The 25956-nt window shown below is 34.6% G+C and overlaps 1 protein-coding gene across 1 annotated transcript in view; it reads left to right on the forward strand.

The window, feature by feature from the left end:
- Nucleotides 1–25956, forward strand: part of UNC13C (unc-13 homolog C) — a 649688-nt gene that overhangs the window by 287128 nt on the left and 336604 nt on the right. Inside the window, exon 10 of the mRNA XM_031002438.3 lies at nt 25561–25730. Coding sequence (XP_030858298.3) covers nt 25561–25730 — 170 coding nt within the window. The remainder of the gene's footprint in view (nt 1–25560; nt 25731–25956) is intronic.

The following is a 25956-nucleotide window of genomic DNA, read 5'->3' on the forward strand; positions in this document are numbered from 1 at the left end:
GGCTAATTATTCCCCATATAATGAAGGCAAGACTCTTCAGCATACTCTTCCTACTGACTCATGAAGTAGGAGGTTTTGTCTTCTGCCCAGTAGAAATTAGTATGATTTCTAGAACTGGCTGTGTGTTGGGCACTACTGCATCAAACTTTTAAATCTTAATCTGGCCTTGGGCAGTTTCTTTATGTGCATGCACTTATCATTACTCAACTCATTTCTCAAGGGGACCCCTGTGCAGATTGTTGAAATCTTCCTTCTGTTCAGCTCTTTTATTTTTGATATTATGCCCTGTGACCTCTGGCTGCCTTGGTCTTCCCCAACTTTCAATTCTGTCTTTCAACTCAAAGAGTCTAATGGACTCTACCTTCATTTCTTTTTTTTTTTTAATTTTTAATTTAATTTAATTTTATTATTATTATACTTTAAGTTTTAGAGTACATGTGCACAACGTGCAGCAAACTATCTACCTTGGTTTCTATTCCTTGCACAATGATTGGAAAACTCCCTCAAGGCAATAAGCTGAAGTAATCACAGGGCTCTCTTTCTTTCTTTCTTTGTTTTTCTCTCTCTCAGGGATCACTGTTCATCACTGACATATCTCCATTACATTGAAAACCACCGTTTGATATATTTTGCTCACTGCTTGATTTTTTTATGTGGGAGGTTATCTCTGGTCCCTGTTAATCCCTCTTGACTAGAATAGAAAGTCTGGAAACCTGAATTTGATTGATAAGCAAAAAACAAAATAAAGCAGTATGAGAGCCAACATAGGGCATGTCAAAGAGAATAAAATTTCTAGAAATATTGATCCAGTTGTAATCAGTAAAATAAAATAGAAATATTTATTGTATTATTTTAATCCTTCAAAGGGTCCTCCTTGAGAAATCAACTGAGTAATGATAAGTGCAGCCAAATAATGATGCATGTGATAAAACTACCTAGGACCACCCAAGTACTTGATGTGACAGTTCGCAGTGCTCATCAAGACCAGGGCTAGTGCTTGTTCCCACCAGACTGGCTAAAATGCATCATAGTTCATGGGGAAAGTACACAGAAGTACACACCGGAATGGACCACTAAACTATGAATAATCTGTATTATTATTGGCAGTTTTCATATAATTTTCCATGTTGTGTGCCTGGTTTCCTTTTGATAGGAGGCACTATCTGTACTGGCAGTAACAATATATGTATTTTTTAAACAACATCATTTCAAAGAAGAAATTCAAATTTAACACTGTACCTGGCCATGCATGAACTATATATAAGTACATAATTTTTCAAAATATTTTCCACTTTACTCATAAAATATTTATTAACTTTAAGTGAAGTTACACTTGTAATTCTTTTCTATTTGTCTCCTTTTTAAATGCCAACTTTTTTAACATTAGTTCTTTCTGTCATCAGTTTCCTGAATTCTGAGATTTTATTCTTATTTTACAGGTTCTATATCACTGGCTCCAGAAATACTATTTTGAAGCTACCAGTGCATGTTTTCATTTATCATAAAAATGGCATGAGAATTGCAAAGTTACCTTTTCTTTATAAACGGTTCTCTTTTGCAGAAAGAAATGAGTTCACAGTGAATTTATGTTCAGACTTTGAAAAATGTATACACGTCACAGATGAACTCATCCATACCTTCCCCTCCCCTGACAGTTCTGCCCTGTGAACTGGGATGGAAAAAATATATACTGACATTCTGAAAATAAGATGTTTTATTAATAGTATGACTTTAACTTCTGAGCTTTAGCTTGTCTAATTTGAAAAATAGGGATAATAATACATACCTCACAGAATTGTTTTTTGAGGTAGATACTATATATAAATTTCATAGAACTTGTTAAGTGTTAAAAATGATAGCTGTATTATTGTTAGCATTAATAACATGATTATATCTTTGTGCTGAGCTTCAGGTCTTTACACTAAATATGACAGTAATAGTCCCATGCCAAAAAAGTTCCAACTTGAATAGTGAGGCCAAGGGAGAACCAATGAATAGGTTGCTGTAAAAAGAAAAAAAAATTCTACTAAAATAAGAATCAGAGAACTGAGACTGGGAAATGGATCTGAGAGATAGTTTTGCCCAACTTCCTCACTTCACTGATGAGAAAATCAAAGCTCAGATGGGTTGTAGTACATTCGACACTACAAAGTAGTGCCCTGTTGTGAAGCCACAAATAAGATACAAGCAGAAATTAGGAAGTGTGATTTTTTTTCCCCTACATCCAAACTCTTCACTTGAAAAATTGCTGCAGACCTAATCAAGGCAAGCAATCACAAAACTGTTAAAATGAAAATGTAGTTGAAATAGTTTTTCAACTTTGGGATTTGGACTTAATTATCCCCCCATTAATTGCACTTTAATGCCCTCTAGAGATTTTAATGCTAAATAATTTCAAGTTTAATTTTATTTATCTTACTTTAAAACAAAGAGTTTGAATTTATAATCTTTAAAATACTACAGATGTTGTGTGATTTCAGAATGGGGCACTCTGGACAGCATTTGGAGAGAACAGAGGCATAACCAATTAAGCCCTTACAGAAATCTGAGTTACAAGGGGTTGTAAACAAATGTTTAATTCCTAAAATATCACGTGAAGATTAATTAAGATAACACATATGAAAGCACTTTGAAAATGATAAAGTGTCATATAAATCTAAGGTGCTGGTTATCTTTGCTCTTTGATCCTAAATTGTATAGTTGATCATTTCATAATTAATTATGACTTTCAATTTCACTTTCCTTTGCTACTGTTAATGAAATGTCTTATGCTTATCATAAACCATTCCCTCAGGAGGAAAACAAGTAAGTCTCTCTCAGTGAGTTATAGAGAGAAAATGCCAGTATGGTCTGCCAGTTTGAACAAGAAATTTGAGAGTTAGGAGATGACATTTTGTTCATATGTTGATGCTGTTCTCTGAGGACTCTATAGTTGAGGCCTTGGTGCCTCCTTTTTGCAAACTTCTGAAATAAAAACAAATTTCATGCCGACTCCCTGCAAGAGTTGAGGTAGGTCATAAAGCTTATAGTAGGTATGTGTTACTTAATCTGTTTTTAATAGATATTAACCATTGGAGTAAAGAATTAGGTTAATGAAAGTCTACTCAACAAAATGCCTGTGATAGGAGTGCAAATGTGTCCTCATTTATAGTAGCATTGAATAGGCATGGGAATGGTAGTTAAGTATTCTACGTATGTAACCGAATGGACAATCAGCTCCGCTTACTTCTTGGAGTATCCATTTAATTCCACCTAATTTCCTGAGTGACCGTTATATGTAAAGCACTGTAGTTAAGTACCATGGAAAGTCTTGACTTAAAGAGTGATTCCATGTTATACAAAAAGCTCTCTGGCCAACAAGATTATAAACCTGAATACCAGTACTATTCTGGGTCTAACATGTTTCTTGACCAATCCTTAACCTCTTTGAATCTCAGTTTCGCCATGGGAAATGTGCTAAAAGTTATTCCCCATCTTGACAGACAGTAACACTAAACTCATAACGCTGTAGTTTAGAAGCATGATTGTTTTGGACCTTTTGAAGTATATGGCAGCCACATTCAATTCCTAGCTACCCAGATGTGGTGCGCAGAGTGCCTCAGGCCCATGGCTCTCCACCATGCCATGTGCTGCTCAGCCGGGGCTGAGTAGGAGTTAAGCATAAACTAAGCTCTATAAAAGACAATTTATTTAATACCATATTTAAAATATTTTGATAGCATGCGGACTAATATTTTAAAATGACAGCCTGAACATAATCATGCATCTGATTTATTGCCTAGATTACCAGCAGTCTTTTCCTAGGCTGTGTGGGAAGGGAGTATTTCCTCAGTTGTCTGAGCCATTTTACAGTGATAGTACCAACATCAGCAAGTCATTTGTCACAGAAGATGGTTCCACAGTTTCTAAAGCAAGGAGTTTAGTCACACTTTATGGGATTAGAATTTATTTATGTATTTATTTATGTATTTATTTATTTATTTTTTCTAATCATTGCCTACATTGTGATTATGTCTAGCAGCAGGAAAATAATAATAACCAATTCTACTGTTCGCTTGCTAAATGAGATTGAGCCATTACCTATCCACATACAGCAAAGCCAACAGAACAGAATTTACATTATCACTGCTTCTCACTAGAATCTAAGGGTTTTATAATAAATAGCAGAAGGAGTTATGGAGAGATCTAAATTGAATGTCATAAAATATGAACTTAGGGTCACCAAAGAGAATTAATTCACGGTCAGTAAACTAGAAAATATCAAATCAAGATGCATCTTTAGAGCTATCACTGTAATATTCCATAGGCAGGGGTGCAAGGTGATATGAACTTGACTTAGTTTTAAATTGAGAACCAAACAGAACTTAAATAAAATCTCCCAAATCTTTAGGGAGCAGTTGGGGGTACAAACAGCAATCTTTGGGGGTAAAAAGGACTGTTCTGCAGGAATCTGTCTCAGTCAGAAGAAAGAGAACCCTCTACAATTAAACTAGTACATGGAAAACGGATCAGGTGAGGACAAATTTTAATATATAAGAACAAAAAGTCCTTGCAGAAACCAGGAAAAGCCAAACAAATTGTCCCAAGGGCAGAAATAATTATGCTTGTTTATTCCTCTCTTCTTCTCTGAGAGTTTATTCACCTATATCTGTTTTTCCATCTTTCCATTTGCACACACACTCCTTTCACTGTGTCCCTATCTCCCTCCTTTCCCCTTCCTCGCTTCTCCGCACACTGATCTGATTCTTGATCACTACTCAATAGATTTTCTTGTTTTTCACTTCCCCATGGTATATAATAGCCTTGGCCATGTGTTTCCCAACTCTAGCACTCAGTTTGCTGCTGGAAACCTCTTTGGGTTTTTCAATAATTAGCTCAGTTCATCTTTACAAAGCACCATACAAGTCCTGGGTTATTGGTCTATCAATGATTTGAACATCTTAAAACTATCACTTGTATGTTTCATGTGTGGAATGGAGACCAGGGAAGTCTTAATGGGGCATGCTAGTCACTCATTTGTGGGTTGAAGCAATTTCCCTTGAGTGTAGTATTACACTACAACCAACTGATCTAGCAGCATTTTCAAGATCCAAAAACTAAAATGCCAATCTATCTCTACTTGGTTCATTCCCTCACTTCTCGGATGTACCCCTTGTGTAGACCACCTATTTTGAAAGCAGAAAAAGATCAACACGCTAGTACTGTCCCTGGCCAAACTGGGAGTCTGCAGATCCCTGTTGACTCAGATCCATATAGTGTAAAATTCAGCTTTCTGAGCATTTTTTTTGTTAGTATCCGCCCCAACACTCTGTAGATAAATAATTCGTTGAACATGTATTTAAGTGTGAGGTGCTCTCCACAGTGTTACAGACACTGAGGTAAATATGTAAGACACATGATTTTTTTTGCCCCAGAGCTTTCATTACAATTGGGGTGGAGATGATGCTGAGGCTAACATCGTCAGTAGGGGGAGCCAGTCCTAGGGAGGTGGGGGAGAAGTGGTCAGTTCTGCCTGGTGCTGCCAGCTTGCCTTGACAATAGGATAGATATTTGACTCCAAATAAAAGATGTTTAAAGCAAGGTAATATTTGAAAGCTGGGCAAAAAAAGTTTTAAATATGTAAGCAATGTGTTGAAGAAATATTAATGGCAAGGAAGAAATATCTAAAACAAAACCCAAATCATTGCAAATATCATTATAATTATAGGCATGGATATTTGTGTGGTCATTTACTGAATCTCAAATCCTATCATATGTATAATACTTCACAACTAATCATTGTCATTATGATTGTTGTTATCATTTTACAAATGAGAAACCTTTGGGAGACCAATCGATTTTTGCTAAATAATCCATCCCAACAAGCAAAATGGAAGAAACACAACTCATGCCTGTATCTTCTATTATCACGTAAATATCCACTTAAGGGTGTGTACTATAAACTCTAAAGCAACCACTAAAAAGTGAAAACAAAAAATGTTATGGTTAAAAAGCCAATAAAGTAGACTTTTTTTTTTTTTTTGAGACGGAGTCTCGCTCTGTCGCCCAGGCTGGGGTGCAGTGGCGCGATCTCGGCTCAATGCAAGCTCCGCCTCCTGGGTTCACGCCATTCTCCTGCCTCAGCCTCCCGAGTAGCTGGGACTACAGGTGCCTGCCACCACGCCCAGCTAATTTTTGTATTTTTAGTAGAGACAGGGTTTCACCATGTTAGCCAGGATGGTCTCAATCTCCTGACCTTGTGATCCGCCTGCCTCGGCCTCCCAAAGTGCTGGGATTATAGGTGTGAGCCACCACGCGCGGCCAAAGTAGACAAATTTTAATATCAAAAATGATAAATCCTGTAAAGGGGGTAAAATAAGCAAATGGGGGAAAACAGAAAGCAAATAGCAAGATGATAGACTAAAACTTAAATATGCCAATGATCACACTGCATAAAAAACATCTAAATGCCCCGAATAAAAGGCAGAGATTGTCAGATTGAATAAAAAAGCAACATGCAAGCATATCCTGCCTGTAAGAAATACACTTTAAATAAAGACACAAATAGTTATACTACTCGTAGGTATGCTACTTAGAACACTTTGCCCAACAAGAACAGAATTATCTATCACTTTGAAGTACTCACAGGAGATTTGTGTTGATAGCAAATAAACACATGAAAATATGCTCAATAGCATTAGTTATTAGGAAAATTCAAATTAAAACTATGTGAAAATCACATCACACTTAGTATAATAGTATGTTCTTTGTCCCCTAGTATTTTTTTTCTGCCCTTTTTTGAACCACTTGAATATTTTTTATAATTGTATATGATATAGTTTGTTGGGTTATTTATATCTCATTATTTTGTTATTCTAGTTATTGCTTTAGAGTTTATCATGTATATATCTTTAAGTTATAACAGCCTACCAGTAATATAATATTAATACTTCACATACAATATGAGAAAGTTATAATAATACACTTCTAGTTGTCTCCTCTATACCTTTATCCTGTTGTCACTAAGTGTTGGTGAGAATTCTGGTAGAACTGGAATTCTGTTGTTGGTGGGAATATAAAATGGTAAACCACTTGGGAAAAGAATTCATTCATTTATTGAAAAGAAAATATGTGTCCATACAAAGACTTGTATACAGATATTCATAGCTGCTTTTTTATAATAACTTAAAACTGAAAACAACCCCAAGTCTTCATCAATAGGTGAATAGATATCAATAGGTGAATAGATATAAGTTGTGGTAAATCCAGAGACTGAAATACTAGTTAATAGTGAAAAGGAATGAGCTGTAGGTATACACAATATCTTGGGTAAGTCTCAAAATAATTATGGTAAGTGACAGAATTCAGACAGGAATTCTTACAGTATAATTTCAGCTATATAAAATTATAGAAAATGCAAAATGCAGATGAATTTCCAGTGTAAGAAATCAGATCAGTGTTTTCCTGGGGAGTAAGGAAAGGAAAGGATGAGAGGAACTGATTACAAAGAATCTCAAAGGAACTTTTGGAGAAACTTTTGAAATACAACTTTAATTATGTTAATCATGGTGATGATTATATAGGTGAATGCATATGCCAAGACCTAAAAATATTGTACATTTCAAATGTATGCAGCTAATTGTATTTTAGTTATACCCCAATAAACAGTTGAAAAAAAAAAACTCTGACAAAAAATAATTCATTCACTGTGTTAGCAGAGTCAGTATTCCACTAATTACTCACACCCCACAAATTCAAGATGATATAAAATTGCTGCTTCTACTATGATGATTATGACCACACAGTAATGTCAGTGACCCTGACCACCACCATCCTTTGTGGTCTGGCATTAATGGTTTACAGTGTTCAACACATCTAAAATCTAAAATACAGTATCATGTGCATTTACATCCTTACATTTATGGCTGAGAAAAATGTCTCAGACTTTTGTGAAATTGTAGATAGTATAGCCAGAACCCCAAGTTCCTTAATGGGCTAATTAGGATGTAATACTGTTGTGAATTTTTTATACCTTACTCATTGAGTTCTATATAAAAAGTCATTACTCAAAATTAAAAGAATGTGCTATCTCAGGCATATCTACTACTTGCCTTTAACATTTTTCCCCATTAGTCTTACGACATTTGAGACCATTTTTGATACAGTCCTTCCAAATTTTTATGTACTTTATATATGTTACTGTAATTTTCCTCACCTAAGTTTTGAGCTACTTAAGGACAACCTCCTAAAATAATTTTGGGTATAAAGTAAGCATAAACATATGTTTAATAATTATTTTCAAAAGATAATTTCTATAATTGATTTTTTTTACCAATGAAAGCATCTTCTATAAACTTTTACTGTTAATTTAAAAAATTTATTCACACTATTGCTTCACTCTTATTTCTCCTTTGTTTTCAATGACATTTTCTTCCAAATAATTCCAAAGACATTCCTTTCTTTTCTGTGCACGATACTCGAACATTATGATATGAACTCAGATGTTGACATTTTTATCAGCATCTCCACAATGTTTTCCTGCCTGATGAAATGTTAAGAATGCCTTTAGTCTTCATTATATGTTTGCTATTTTCTTTCAGTTATGTTTCTACCCAGTAAACTTTGAAGCTGATTTTGACTAGAATTGGACTTGGAGGGGCAATAAAATGGATAGCACTTCTTTTGACTTAGTTAAAGCACTAAAATAAGAAGTAGGAAGTAACCTCTGGAGCTTTTATTATGATTAGATCCATATCATCTTTTTTCACCCTGTCCTTACAGAACAACGTATAAGGTTAAGAAAGAACAAGATGGAAACCTACCACTAACTCTGGGGGAACTTTTGGCATGACTTTTCACTGCAAGATGATGCCTAAGGCGCCCTCTGGCATTCATAGGTTTATTACTTTATAGAACTCTACTAATTGGCAGATAATTAAGTATATGTGCTGGGAAAATTTCATCAAAAAGGAGACATTAACTTTATCTTTTTAATATTGCTGCTACAAGGGCCATATTTAAAATGGTTTAAGACATGCTTTAATAAATATTTAATTTTAAGCAATTATTTGTTCCTTGCTTTGTTCCAAGGACGAATTAAAACAAATAATTCAGTTGTATTTTTCAATTTCATGTTCAATCACAAGGATTGAGATGAAACCAAATGATTTGAACCCAATCTATTTTGTAATATGAGAGTAATGTTGTAGAAAAAAATGATACAGTTGGGGGAAATTAAGTAGCTGATAAATTTATGAACTGGCACTCTAGGCAATCTCAGATTTTGGAGGCTACTCTACAGTTAGAGTCCTTTAAGTACAAGTAGTAGCCGGTGCACAATCAGAGAGAAACAATCCCCTTAGATAACTTTCTGTTTATGGAAAAGTGATCAGCGTGGCATGCAACTCAAAAATAACTCATGTCAATGCTCTCTACCGACCTAACTTTCCTTACCATCTTTGGCCACTCCATCCTGACCTGAGACCTCTGACTATTTTGCCTAGCTTTTGCTGTGCCTTTTTAAATATTGGCACCCAACTCTCTTTTCACCACTTTTTAGAAATCTTACCCTTTTTCTTTATCAACCACTCCTTATGAGTATGGATCTTGCGATTTCAGAACTCCAAGAAAATTCTTAACAGCCAGAAGTTTCTTTACTGCTCCCTACTTTAGAGTCACATGTCAGGTTAATATTCTCATGTGAGCTTGAAAGCTTTAGATTTCTTTGAGTAGACAAAATTAATCCCCTATCAGGCGAGAGAGGAATTGGGAAGTTCCCTGAGGAATGGCTGAATTTCTGGAAAAGCATTCACTAATGTCTAAATGATCCTCTCTAGGATCAATGCTGTTCTCAAATGAATCAAATTTAGTGTATCTTGATGATCCCAGGGCTTCCTCAACTTTGTCGTTAAGCTGTACAATGCCGTTCTTCTCTCCATCTCCCCGACACTGATCTCTTCAGTATCTTGATTAATAATCAGACTAGGTTTTGTGAATGCACTAGTTATTTTTTTTAATATAATAGTCTTTCTTATACTTGCAAAGTACATACTGGATTTTCAGTTAGGACACATCCTTCTTCGTCATGCAGAACTGGTCATTACACAATCGAGCCATGTGAAATTCTTGACATTTGACCCTTTTGACCTATAAAAATGGAAATATTATATGGTTCAACCTAAAGTAATCGCTTTCATTAGAATGATTTCTATGTGAATCATCAGTCTTACCTCTTTATCATCTAGAGCACAGTATTTGTTATACTTTTAAAAATATAAGCTATGCTTATGTTTGATCAAATTGGGTTGTTTTATGTTTTATTACACAAACTTTTGGAAATATTAAATACATTCAAACAGGTGTCTGGTAAGTTTTTCATTCAGCTGTTCATAAACATATTTATTCAACTTTAGTTCTTATGGCACTTAAGTTTGCATTTTAATGATAAAGGGCAATACTGCAGACAGATGAGTACCAGTGCCAAAATATGACAGGTGTTGCCAAGTGTTTTGTGGTATTTGTGCAGTGACTTGGCATTTTCAAAAATTCCATTTCTTTGCATTTTTCACATCTAGCAAAAGAGCCCAGAGAGGACTGAGGTATAACCAACATTACTATTTGTGAATTCTTAAGAACATTTGCTCCGTTTGAGATAATTGGTTGAAGCTTAGACTTAAGTGGAAAAGTTAATTGGAATGTGAGATTTCCTAACATTTCTCCAGCAGTTCCTTGGTGATTAGTACAATCTTCTTTGTATAAGCCTGTACTGTGCTGTTGTATTACTCATGTTTGGGATGAGAGGGATGTTAGTTGACAGTGTTTACTTTTGTGATTGCCTCTCCTGATTCAAGTTTGGTGTTCAGATAAAGTCTGTTTGGGAAGCTGATGGAACCACAACTTGTTACTGGCATTTCCATCACTGCCTCAAAGTTTCTTGAAAGATGGCAGCTCTTCTTTTCTAGCAAGGAAGGTGGGGGAATAGCTAAGAGAAAGGATGCCAGGTGTCTACAGAAATGAATGCTGACTGATCCTGTTTTCTTGCCAAAAATAAACTCTGGCTATTGATTTTGTTTAACTCTTTTTCTCTGGCAAGAAATATTTATTGTCTCCTTAGAGGTCTTTTAGATGTGGGAATGTGAAGCTTTTCATTAGAATTTTTTTCTGTTCAGATAGGCTGGTAAGGAAATAGAAAAGTATTGCATGAATATTTATGCCTGTATTTTGTTTACTGTAGGATGGATGTGCTCCCTAAAAGTCAATATAATATAAAAAGATAGGTTTTCAATGATCTCATCAGCAAATATTAAACAGTAAATATTCTTAGTGTTAATGAGAGTATAGAGAAGCAGATAGAAGGGTAAGCACATACATGTTTCTGGATAACATTTTAGTAATGTGTGTGTATACAGATATGCATATAATATGCACACCTTTAAATCTAGCAAAGCTACTTTTAATAATTTGACTAACATATTTTCACAAGTTTATAAACATATACATATACAATGGGTTCTGTGGTTCTGTGTAGTATTTCTTCCAACAGTAAATAAATGGAAACTACTTAAATGTCTATCTACTGTACATAGGGGAAGAGTTAAATAAATTAGGACACAGTAACATAATGAAATACAATATACTTATTAAAAAGAATGATGTGTCAGGATGTACCCAATGTGTTAAGTTAAAGGGGTAAATGATATGTACAATACGATCCCATATTTGTCACAATTCAAAGTGGATACATGTATCTACTTTGATAACATTATATCAAACTTTTTAAAGGCAAATACTAATACTAAATAATAACTTTCTATTAAAATATTGACAGTAACATTCAGTGAGTCAAGTAATGAAATGGATACAGCTATCACAATAAGAATTGTGCCCATTGCAGATGGAAATTGATAGAGGAGAGTTCCACATTTCTGAAAAACACATTGTCTCTCTCTTGCTCTCTCTCCATATATATGTATACATACACATATACATACATAAACATATATGTATATATATACATATATATACATATATACATATATAAACAGATGTATACATGCATATACATACATATATAAACATATATATGTATACATACATATATAAACATATATATGTATACATACATATATAAACATATATATGTATACATACATATATAAACATATATATGTATACATACATATATAAACATATATATGTATACATACATATATAAACATATATATGTATACATACATATATAAACATATATATGTATACATACATATATAAACATATATATGTATACATACATATATAAACATATATATGTATACATACATATATAAACATATATATGTATACATACATATATAAACATATATATGTATACATACATATATATATATATATATACTTTTTTAAAAAATTGTGACAGAGTCTCACTCTGTCGCCCAGGCTGGAGCACAGTGGCACAATCTCTGCTCATGGGAACCTCTGCCTCCCAGGCTCAAGCGATTTTCCTGCCTCAGGCTCCTGAGGAACTGAGATTACAGGCACATGCCACGATGCTCGGGAAATTTTTATATGTTTAGTAGAGACGAGGATTTGCCATGTTGACCAGGCTGTTCTCAAACTCCTGACCTCAAGTGATCCGCCTGCCTCGCCTCCCAAAGTGCTGGGATTACAGGAATAAGCCACCATGCCCGGCCAACACTCAATATTTTTAAAAGTCTTTAAACTATCCATATACTTATACAGACTGACTATATAAGCATTAAAAACAATCATAATAGTCTATAAAGTGCTATTATTTTTCCAAAACTTTTATATCCACAATTTTCTTTCCAATTCACTCATTGTCACTAGTGCAAAATGTTTATTAGTCTTTATACAGAGGTTTCCTTTTCTGAAATAAGAAAGTTGGATCATACACTCCAGAAAAATGCTTTGTGTTTAAGATTTATTATCAAGACACAAATGCTAAGATCTTTCAGAGAAGGACAAAGAAATACTGAAAGGACTGAGAGAGAGAACCAAAGATATACTTAAAGCTAAATATGTAGTTGTATGTATCTTTTCATGGCATTTTCTTTATGGGTTTGGCATGTGGTGTGCTGGTCATTTGCCTTTCAGCTCTTCTATTCCTTAAAACTATAACTGCTGTTATAGTTTTCTGGTAATTTACAGAATGCAACAGCGGGAGAAATTAAAACCACCAACTCTCAGTCAAATACGAAGTTGAAAAGAATGCATGCATTCATTCCAGAGATACTTACAAGTATTGCCTATGTATCTATACACTCCAAAGTGCTATACTAAGTGATACACATGTACACATTAATCCATTTAATTCTTACAACAGTATTATGAGGTAGGTATCATTATTATTATCACCGTTAAACAGAAGACAAAACCAAGGCAAAGAGATTAAGTAGTACAATAGTCAACAAGTGGTGTAACCAAAAGTGAACTCTCATTTTTATTTTTTTTCTTGTTAAGTTTTACTATGGTATAATATACATATGATACAATTTATTCATTTTAAGTGTGCATCTGGATTTGTTCATGTAGCCTAATGTTTTTGAGTTTCATTCATGTGGGGTATGTCTCAGTAGGTGGTTTCTTTTTAATAATGAATACTATTCCATTGTATGGGTACGCTACATTTTGTCTATTCTCCAGTTGGTAGAGGTTTGAATTGATTCTACTTTTAGGTATTATGAATAATGTTGCTTGAGCCCTTACTCTTAACCAATATTCTGAACTACATCTCCATAATATGAGTGATTTTTAGGTAACTACTGTAAAAAATTTTGCTATCTCTAGTTCTGATCATGTGTGTAGTTATATATACAGAATCATAAATATATGAACACATGTATACATACATATACACATACATATATATCATCAATTCAATATGTATATATGTGTAATTATGATGTGGGATATTTCTCAGCCCCTTCGCCAGACTTGTAGAAGGGGTGCCCTCTCTGCTTGTCCCACTGCGCTCAACCTCTTGCAGGAGTGAGCAAGTGAGTGTGGGATATAGCCAGCTGCTCTGAGTGCCAATATAGGAGTAAGCCCCATGTGGGACCTGTGGCCAGACCAGGTGTGTCACTTCAAGGGGAACATGGCACTGCCCAGGTGAGGGTGCCCACGACCCCAAAACCCCAGAGGGGGTGTTACAGTGCTTCTTTACTTTTGTTGTCCATGGATGGTGGTGTGTTAGCAGCTCAGTTGGCCCCTTGCCTCATCATGTGGGGTGGCTGCCCTCTGCTGACAAGTGCAAAGGGCCAGTGTGACAGCCTTTTCTTCCTACCTGCACTCAGTGGATCCCAAGCTCTTGTCTGGTGTCCAAGAAGAATGAGGTCATGTGGACAATTGAAGGATGGTGAAGGCGGAGAATTCTATTGAGTGATAAAAACAGCTCTCAGAGGAGAGGGGAGCTGGAGAGGGGACAGGAAGTTCAGGTCATCTTTGCTGGAGTCTCATTGTCTCTCCCTCAAGGTCAGGCCATCTCTCCTCTACTGACTGAATCTGGGGTCTTTATAGGCACAGGATGGGGTGTGCATGCTGACTGGTTTGTGAGTATGCAAAAACGGTTAAAGTGAAGACCTCACTCAAAGGTGGACATGAAAACGTAGAAAACCAATTAGGAAAGGGCAGGTATGTATAAAATAGATGAAGGGTGGGGATCAGTCAGAGGATAGCACATCAAACAGGAAGACAAGTTCTGAATCCAGTCCGAGGATTTAACTTGCAGCTAGGCTTTCAGGCTTTAAACTGTATTCAGCTTTGAGGAGGGGTTTCACCTGCTACACAACCCTATCTGCCTAGGCATCTGGCTGCCTCCTGTCACTATCAATTATATATATACCTTCAACAATATGGGTATATATACAAATCCACATAAAACGATGTATATATCCAATCATATATATACACACACAGAGACATAAATATATATACAAAAGAATATAAAATTTAAGTATTGGAATCATTATAATCCCTACATTATAAGTTTTTTGTCTCAGTGATCCATTGTAAAAATTTCCACACTGTAAAAGATATTGCTAACCTAAATTTTTAATAATTGATTATGATTGTATTGTATCAGTATATATACATTATTTAATCAATCTCCTGGGTTTTATAATTAGGAAATTAGAATGTATTATATTTTATATATCTATGTTGACATGTCCTTTGCTGTTAAGGGTGGAATATATTTATACATTTGAATAATGTAATTAGTTACAAGCAGTTACCTGTAATTAAAAATCTAAGTGCCTAGAACATTTATTTGTGATATATATGTGTGTGTATATATATATATGTGTGTGTGTGTGTGTGTGTGTGTGTGTGTATGTAATATTTAATCCCCTTAAAAGTAATTATCATTACTTCAGTTTTATCGATTGGGCACAGAGGCTCAGTGCAACTGAGCAACTTTCCCGAAGTCGTATTGCTAGTTAGTGGCTCAAATGGAATTTGAACTAGACAGGTCTTTTTCTAAGCTAGTTCTATTATTCCATCACGTCTAATACATATTGACCTTGAAAGTGAAATACAAAAAATGTGTAACTAATACTGTGAATCACAGATCTTTGAATATTGTAGCTACAATAAGAAAACCACAAACAACAGAAACAGACACTGTTCCAGTCCCTTTACAGTTATATGATCTTTTGTTCCTCATTACAACCAATGACTTTAGAAATTATTGATGTTTAGCTCTTTGTTCTATGGACGGGTAATTTTTTAGAAAGAACACATATCGCCACTTAAATAAAAGATTTGGGAAGATAATTTCCTTATTAAAATATCAAATAAATATCAAACATACATCCAAAGTGGATCTTGTTTCTTCAAACAAATAGTTTAATTTCTGCTACAATAATTATGCCACTAATTCAAACAAGTATATTTGTAATATCTAATGAGGAATAAAAAAGAGAGTATAATTACTCCTACCTGTGATGTTTCTCTTATTTATTATGCAAACGATTTTGAATACCTACTTGCTGCAGGCACTACAGCTTAGAACAAACAAAAAACTCCCAGGACACTTTCACACAGGAATGAATCTTTATGTGGGTTTTGAAAGACAGGTAAGTGTTCACCAGAGGAGTAGGGAAAAGACATCCTTAATGAGGAAAAACATGAATACAGGGTTTGAGCTGGGAAAATACAAGGTGAACCAAAGAAATGGTGAATAGAAATCACCAAGAGCGCATGTGCACACTTGTGCACACACACACACACACACACACACTTCTAATTTCTTGAGAGAATAATCTGATCTGCCTGTTCGCTGATATCTCTCTTCTTAAGTGGTCTCTCTTTTCGTAGCAAAATGAACCCGGGGTATTTTCCTAAACATTTTTTTACGTTTATTATTTTAATAATTATATTTTACATTATAATTTTGATAGTATTTTAAAAGCTTAGTATTCACTTACTGTTATTATTCAACTGTTTTAATGTTATTTATTAGTCATCAAAACAGCTGTTAAAACAAGTTTATTCTGCAACTTTATCTGCGGAGAAATTCTTAGATATAAACATATAATACAAGACTTTGAAAGATTTATAATCTAATTGTGGGTTCTAGAAGGTGGTTCAGGGAAATTAATGTAGTTTATAAGGTCATATTTTGCCCTTTGTTTCTATGATCTGTTAAAACATAAGTGCTTTCTTCAGTCAACCCTTAAAAGCCAGTGCATGAACTCCTCTTTTCCTTTTCCAAAAGTCATGCTAATAATATAATTTCTTTCTTGTTCTTATTTTCGTTGTTTCCTATGTTATTGACTTCTGAAATGGATTTACAGTGCCTTAATACTACAAAGAAAAACTATGAGAGAATTTAAAGTGTTGAGGACTCTTTTTTTTTTTTTTAAACTCCAATACTCCAATAACTAAATTGCTCCTGTTAAATGTAGGTGAGAAAAGTTTCTCTGCATCATCACTGGGTTTTGAACTCAGAGTTTGTCCATCTACTATAATAGAATTTGAAGATAATAGTGTTAGGGATCTTCATGCAATAACAAGTGAGATACCAATATTGCAATAGAAGTGGGTTACATAATTCATGACCAATCACTAACAGGAAATGTGAAAGTTGAGTGTCTTATAGTATTTCCATTTGCTGGGTCAGAGTTTAAGGAATTAAGCTGTAACTAGAGAATTTAATTACTGTTTGAAAGGCTGCCGCGGCTGCTTTGCCTCAGGATGGCTCTGGCAGGAGGTTTCTGCTGATGATTTTCTCAACTGATGCCCTGCCTTCCAGGCCGAGCTAGAATGAGATCATTCATAATTACTAGAAGATATTTAAAACTACATTTTTTATTGTAACAGAAAAAATATAAATAATAAAATAACATTTTTCACAAATTCTATCACCTATATTTTGATATTTTGATATATATGCTTATAGCTTATTTTAATGAATGTATATTTTTATATATGTATATATTTATTAATCATGTATATTCAGTAGTTACTTATTTTATTTATTTATTTTTTTAAGACAGAGTCTCGTTCTGTCACCCAGGCTGGAGTGCAGTGGTGTGATCTCAGTTCAATGCAACCTCCGACTCCCCAGTTCAAGCGATTCTCCTGCCTTAGCCTCCTGAGTAGCTGGAGTTGCAGGTGTCTGCCACCATGCCAGGCTAATTTGTTTTGTATTCTAGGTAGAGACAGGGTTTCACCATTTTGGCCAGGCTGGTCTCGAACTCCTGACCTCAAGTGATCTGTCCACTTCAGCCTCCCAAAGTGCTAGGATTACAGGCGTGAGCCACTCTGCCTGGTCCATTATTTATTTTATCAGTATATCTTTTAATAAAAGCTGGTACAATACTATTTTAAATATTACAGGATCTTTTTACAATTAAAATATGTAGCTAGAAATTTTAGATATTCTTAACGAACATGATTTCTAATGGTGACAGCACTTACTATTGACATTTTTCTGGTATGGTTGCAGTGTGAAGTATATTTTAGTTGCTTCATTAGATCTAGCCCAACTATAAGTGCAATTTTCAATATTTAACAGCTCTCTTCTACTATACTACTTCAGCAATGCTGTTGTATTCCGAGATGGTTACTTGGGCAGGAATTTGCTTTTTTCCATTGAAGTCAGGCCATCAGGCTTTACTGACTTTATGAAAGCCACGAGCATTTCTCTAGGTAGAGCGATCCGTCTCATGATGGGTTAAACTCTGATAACTTGGCCAAAAAAATTTTGCTTTAATGATAGGAAATATCTATTTAGACCATATCTAGGAGACTCTATATCTGAAAATACTAGCAAAGGTGGAATAAGCAATTATAAGGAAATTAGTCATTTTGATGACTGCCAAAAGAAAATTGGCCAAATAAGTGATTGGCTCTGCAGAGATACAGCACCCGTAAATTAGAAACTAAAATCAAAACACAGACATGCATACAATAATACTGAGGCCAGAAAAGGAATATATTTTTATTTAATTTTGAATGGAATAAAAGACCTTATTCCCATGGAAACAAAACCAGCTCTCTCTTTAACAATGAAAGCATTTAAAATTAGAAATATGAATCACTCTTTAAGAAGAGAATTATTTTTAATTAAAGGAAAACTGCAAAACAAATAACTTGGCTCTAGCAGTACTTTATTTATCAAGTTTGTGCAGTAAAAATTCTTAATTTCTGTTGATAAAAGAAAAGCCAAATTCACAAACTGGTAAACCCTAAACCCGGGGTCTTGGTTAACAAATTATTCGGTTCAGAAATGGTTTAGTGAGACTATGCATTCTCCCTCTATTACACATGATAGATTTTTTTCCTCTTGTATGTGAGGATATTTCTCTTGCTGTCAAATTGTTTACTACAAGAGCCTACCATTTCCCAGCTAAAATGCAAACCTGTATATTTTCATAAAAGTCAAGGTTTGTGAAACACATTTTAAATAGCTAAGGAATACCATAGAACACAGCAAGTATAAAAACTAATAAGAGTTCTTACACTTATTTAAATTTATTTCAGATATAATCAAACAAAATGAACTTACTATGTTTTTTATTCTTTTCCTACTTGATCCAATCAGAATTGCATTAATCTCACATTAAGCCACAGCTTTACCAAAGAAGAGATTCAATTATTTCATTCAACAAGAAGTTCAGATATAAGTATGGTAACTCAATTATCCCTTCAAAGAATAAAGCTTATTTTATCTTCCTATTTTAACATTTTTAGTGAAGGCTGTTCTACATCGATGTTTCAGGGTAGTAAAGGGAGAAAAAAGAGGAGACAGCATCAGAAGACTATTGCTCATATCTCTTTGGAAGAACTTTGTCTAATGTCCATCTCTAGTTGCAGGGGAGGTTGGGAAATTGCATAAAACTAAGAAAGGGAAGGAGGGGAGTGGTTTGAAAGGTTGTTGTGTGAGTGTACTTATAGCATCTGCCACCAACAACCTCTTTAGCTTCCCAGCATGTATATATGACTTTTCTACATGTATGTTTACTTTAAATGAAGTGAATTCATTCTCTTCCTTTCAATGTAGGTAATCTAAAAATTATATTCAGTTACTGCATTTAGCTTGAAGTCCAGGATCTTTCTGTAGTCTCTTCACAAGTTTCAGGTTTGGTTCTTTGTAGATCCTGGGACACAAATTAAACACTATGTATCTTTGTCCAACACTCCCAATGTATTGTGGAGAGAAAAGAAAATAGGATAACAGCAATTTAAAATTTCTGATTTAGTAAGAGAGGAAATGGAAAATACATAGTCTTTGTATGTAGCAACCATAGAGTCCTGCTGGACAGGTATATTCAGGACTTCCGGATCCTAGCAACAGAAGTAGTTTGTGGGTTAGTCAATCTTGTATGACCTGCTACTTTCTAGATGAATTTCGTTTATCAGTTTCCCTCTACTAGTTTGAGTCTACATATGGGTAAACCTTCTTTGCTCATTTTATCAGTGCCTACACTCAAGGGTGAGTACGGTGAAAGGTGAAAGTAAATTAAAAAGGGCTCCAAAAGAATGAAAAGTCATTCCATTATCTACAATATCCATAAATGAGGACCATCCCAGGAAATCCAGGCATGTGGTCTTCCTAGCTGGGGAGATGCTCTACTTGGAGTCTTTTCTTTTTCTTTTAATTGCTGTGAGTGCAGGGACCCAGGAATTACTTTAAGCACAGCGGTAGCCAGCCAAATGTGAGATACATTGGCTAACGTCCATCTCTAGTTGCAGGGGAGGTTGGGAAATTGCATAAAACTAAAAAAGGGAAGGAGGGGAGTGGTTTGAAAGGTTGTTGTGTGAGTGTACTTATAGCGTCTGCCACCAACAACCTCTTTAGCTTCTCAGCATGTATATATGACTTTTGGGCAATATTGTTTCCTGGAAAATTTACTAGGCTTCCAGGAGAGGGGCTCTAAGACAATTTTATGAGCAAGTAACCATGTAAGCCTGGACAATTTTGTCTCTTAGCTCTTGGCTCCTCTGTTCTGATCAATTCATCTCCCTTAACCTAATGGCTGCAGCCTCAGTTCCTGAAAAATAATATGCCAGGGTGAGAATGCAACACCTTTAATTTGGTTTTTGCCACTAAGCTACCATTCATTTTGACTCGAAGACCTCTTAAAGGATGGCGCTGGAAAAGCCCTAGGGCAACAATTTTATCTATTTCTGAAGTTGCACTTAGAAGCCTCTGCTTGTACAGGTACCTTTTTGTGTTCAGAATCAGCTGGCTTTTCTCAACCCTGCAGAGTTCCAAATTATGATATTCTCAGTCAATTTATATTGCAGGACACTAGCACGTGAACCTCTTTTGAACATGGCTGCTCTCCTTTGCATCTCTACCTATAAACTGTCTAGATTCAGTTTGAATGTATCTCTGTGTATGGTAGTATATCCTTGAAAGGGGGAAACATTTGATAATCACTTGCCAACATTCTGAATTTTATTTCCCACCATTCCCACTAATAAAAAAGCTTCAGCTGGCATGGTGGTCAAAGTTTATAGCGAGCAAGATTTGACCAGCTGTTTTGCAATTGCATATCAAATTGTATCGGCTTTCTAGCCCAAGGTGATTAAATCTTCACTCTCTGTGCCAGCATCTCCTCCACAGAGTCAGTTCTATGTTTTTAGACTCTGTTACTTGCCACTCCCTTCATGCTTTAAAAATTATTATGTTAGTGAGTATTCTTAGTTGCAAACAACACAGTCCACTTTGGTTAGTTTAGGCTGAGAGATTATTTGTAGACTACTAGGTCACTCAAGAATGGTTGTAGAGGTTAAAGTACCAGCTTCTGAAGCTACTGTGTGGGAACTGGGTCAAATTATGTGGTGATATTTCTTTGGGGAAAACACCGATCAATACTTTTGCCCCTCGGGACTAAATAGTACTGTGAAACCGTGTATCACAGTACTACATAGCATCCACTGTTGGGGGGAAAAAAAAAGCAGTTCCCATGATATGGACACTGTACACTGTACCACTTTGAGTTTACACCTTGCTTGAATGCAGCGTAAATACCTGGAACATAGCTACAAAGGAATCCAGGAGTGTGAGTTATCTAACTTCAGTCTTCAGAAGATGAGCAATACAAGGAGGGATCTAGTCAAAATGAAAGCAGAATGCTCGAGAGGCTGGGCATCCATACATATGCTTCTCCACCACAGAGGCTGGGCATCCATGCATATGCTTCTCCACCACAGAGGCTGGGCATCCATGCATATGCTTCTCCACCACAGAATCATGAACTGAAATCTCCAGTTTCAAACCCATCACAACACCCTTACGTAATCTTCAACATTTGAAACAGCAGCCTCACTCTTACCTTTGCTCTGTGAAGTAAAACTAAGTTTCTGACAGTTTAAATGTGAAACATAATGGCAAACTTAATATTCCTCAAAAAAAGCTGTTTGGAAGAGAAAAAATGTAAGAGCTGGCCAGTCTTTACAGGGAAAAAGTAGAACCAATGTTAGTTGCGACAAATATTAGTAATGTGACAGGTTAATAAGAAATAATTAGGGTTCAGGGCCTAGAGAAATGCTCTATGCTATTGTTGCAACTCTTCTGTAAATCTAAAATTATTCTAAAATAAAAAGTTCATTTAATTAAAAAAATGAAAAAAAACAGTCAACCAGAAATGCAGAGAGACTCAAACTCCCAAGACAAATTGCAAGTACACTTATACAAGGAACATCATTGGTCATTTATAGTTGTCCTTCATCTATTGGTATCACATTTATTTTGAACAGAAATTTGGAAAGAAAGATAATATTGTCTCTCCCTCCTTTTTCTATATCATATATATGTATTATGTAGAAAGACACATGCATATGTGTGTATGTTTACCCATATAGTTACTACTATTTTGTATGGATTGCTATTTGTATGCATATTTAACCACTTAATACACCTTTACCTTGCTTTTATAGCAAAAACTAGAATCTCAAAAAAATCTGCCTGAAAATGAGATGGATATTTTTTCTTGTGAAGGAATAGATTCTAGAAATGTTTACCAATCTTTATTATCTAGAGCTTGCTATTTATTGTGCCTGCTATTTGCAGGTAAAAAATGCATTAGAACTCTGTCTTCCAGGGCTTACATAAACTCTGATGATTTATTTATCAAAAAATGACAAAAAGGGACATCTTTCTGCATTTGCAACGTATTGAGAGTTAAGTTTAAGACGATAACTGTATCTTTTGCTACTCTAAAATGCCTTCTATCTTTTTCTAAGATAAGAATGAAATAAACTAGTAGTTGTGTCTTTGTTTCTACTTAGACTTTTCTTCCTTTTGATAGCAAAGAACTTAAAATGTTAGCCACTTTTAATATAAATTTTGGGTAAATTACCAAAAGTGTTATCATCCAAATATGCTCGCTACAATAATTTCAGGTGTGGGTTCATAGTTATCTTGGGAATTCTGAGTCAATGGGAGACAGCTGTGCTGTTACTATTCCAACTGCTCTCCATGGTTGATAGTGGGCTTTGTTAGCTGCTCCAGACACAATGTCATGGATTAATTCTCCCTTTCTGCCCACAATTTCTACCTCATTTTACTAATAAAATAGCTCAAACTTAGATATTTTTATGAATATATTTCTCAGAATGACAAAATTATTTTTTCTTCAAATGTAAAAGGGATTTTATTTTGGTGAAACTTTACAGACTTTAGTGAATATTTGTTGAAAGATACATGCCAGAAATTGTCAATAATAGATATATTAAACATAGGCTCTAACTTCAAAAAGAACGTGGAACTTGTGGAATAATGGCGTCTTATAGCTAATATGGATGAAACATTGCCTGGCACTGTGCTAACTGCTATAAGGTATTATCTACCATTTCCCACAAGAATTTTCTAAGACAAGTGTTATTACCCCGTGTTATTTATAGATAAAGTAACTGAGATTTATAGAAGTTAAGTTAGGTAGACATAGTAGTTCTCAACCCTGTCAGACCCAGTGAATCACTTTTATGTAAAATAATTCATAATGACCTATTTTATGCTGAAACAAAGTAACGCATGACTTAACCTATCTATAGATGTAATTTGAAAAATCAGTATAATGTTCCAACTTAAAATGAAGGAGAACTAAAAGTATTCTAATATGTATTTTAACATGTAAGGGCTTGGATACAACTACCCTAGAATACATAGTAGACACAGGCTTTCACTGTTGATAGAATTAAGATGAATGTGACCATTTCAAATGCACACTGATACAAATACTATAAATACTACAGTTCAAATATTATAGTTCAAATACTTTGTGTAGTTTCGACACAGGTGATGTAATTTTTCAAAATGGAAAGCAAGCCTTGGTGAAGTTCTTAACAGCAACAACAAAACCTTCTTTGATTAGTGATTGACATACTAGTTCCTTTCCAGGACATTTCAGTGTCTAGTAAATCATGCAAAAGACATGGTGTTTCTACCTAAAAGAATTACATCCTGAGCTAAGGTAATTATCAATGAGTTAAGAAATTTCCTTAATGCCTGATGGGTCATTTTAAATCATGCACACTGTCCTGTACATGGTGGGGTATCTAAATCTCTAGCCTATTCCACTGAATGCCAGTAACGTCCGTGAATGTTCATGAAAACCAAAAATGTCCCAGAAATTAGTAAAATGCTCTGTGTTGAAAACTCCTATGTTAAGTAGAAACAGTGGTGCTACAATTCATATATAGGCCCATCAGATTCAAATATTATTCTTGTATGTGCTGTATTATTTTGCCTTATAAGTTAATGAAAGAGATATTATACTCTTAGGAATTCTCAAATACTTTTTGCACCATGAACCTGTTGGGAAGTCTAGTGAAAACCATGGATGTCTTTTCAAAATGTACTTTTTCATATAAAAATAAAATTCATAGAATTAAATCAATTATATTGAAACATAGTTTTAGTTTAATGATAGGTACAAATAATATTTTAAGGTTCATAACACTTAGAATGTTATATGTAAGTATCTGTGGTTGTATTGATGACAAAAATGCTGCTGTGGTTTGTTGCCTATATTCATAATTGAAAATATAAAGATGATCTCTTCCTCTCTCTCTATATTATAAAATATGTTTTATACATATATCTATATTAATTATAGATAATATATAGATTATACATAGAGATAGATATCTATGTCTATCTATATAGATTATATAGATAATGCATATATAATATGTATATTCTCCTTATATGTGTGTGTGTATATACATATATAATATATGTATTTTAATCCAAGTTCAAGAATGCTCAGAACTCATCCATGAACCCTGAGATAAAGCACCTGTGCTAGAGGAAATCATGTACAGGATACACAGAGAGCACAGAGTTGATCGCAACTAAATGGTTCAATAAGTTGCAGGAAAAGTGATATACATCAGTTTACTTGCAGATTCCTAAAGATTGATTGGTTTACAGGCAAAGAAGCCTAGGGAAGAGTGTATACAAAAACCACAGCGTCAGAAAAGACCGTAATGTGTGTAGGCAATACTAAGTAGCTTGCCTCAACAAAAGAGGGTGAAGAAAACCTGGAAATTAACGATGGACTAGAATGCACAGTTTGTTCTTTAAATCAGAAGGATTTTGCTCTAATTCTACTTGATTTAATAATATCTTATGTGCTTACTGGGATTTTTAGTTTTTCAAGTCCTTCAGAAAACTATTATTGTCATTTTGTAGTCTGTGAAGTCCACATTCTCAACACCCATTGCAATAAAATTAGCTTTATTTTTAGGGTGAAGAATTTTCCAAGCATGGATATTTTTATCAAGATAACTATTGTCAATAGGAAATATGGCATAAGTGAAAATATCACAAGCAAAGATTTCTTACCCATATTTGATTATATCTAAATCAGTTAAAGGAAATAGGATGGAATGGGATTTGATTTTCCCTTATTAACATTATTTAACTTTTCTTCAGTATATTTGCATTATGTGCCTGCAACATCCCATGGATAGATGAAATGGGTTATCTCATTTATTATGTAGTATATTATGCCTTTCTAGAATAGATAGAAAATAAAGTACTAACATCAAATGGAATTTAGAGCAGTTTTCAACTGTTGTTAACTTATCCACATTTATTTTCAGTGAGTGTCATAACTCCACAGATCGAATCAAAGTCAGAGTATGGGATGAAGATGATGATATTAAATCCAGAGTCAAGCAACATTTCAAAAAGGAGTCAGATGATTTTCTGGGACAAACAATTGTAGAAGTGAGGACCTTGAGTGGAGAAATGGATGTCTGGTACAACTTAGGTGATTTTTTTTTTTATCTACTTGAAAACGAGTTAAATAAAACCCCTGAATACCTGTGGCATGTATTATATTCCCATATAAGTAAAAATAACCAATGCCTTTCCAGGACATTCTGTTGAACTTTAGATGATTCATTTCATTGACAAGAGAAGGCTATTCTTTTTTCAATACTGTTGAAAGACTTTGGTAAATTTGAGGTGAAAGGAGAAAACCCTTTCCAAGAACT

The sequence above is a fragment of the Gorilla gorilla genome, chromosome 16 (assembly GCF_029281585.2).
Source record: "Gorilla gorilla gorilla isolate KB3781 chromosome 16, NHGRI_mGorGor1-v2.1_pri, whole genome shotgun sequence".
Classification (NCBI taxonomy): domain Eukaryota; kingdom Metazoa; phylum Chordata; class Mammalia; order Primates; family Hominidae; genus Gorilla; species Gorilla gorilla.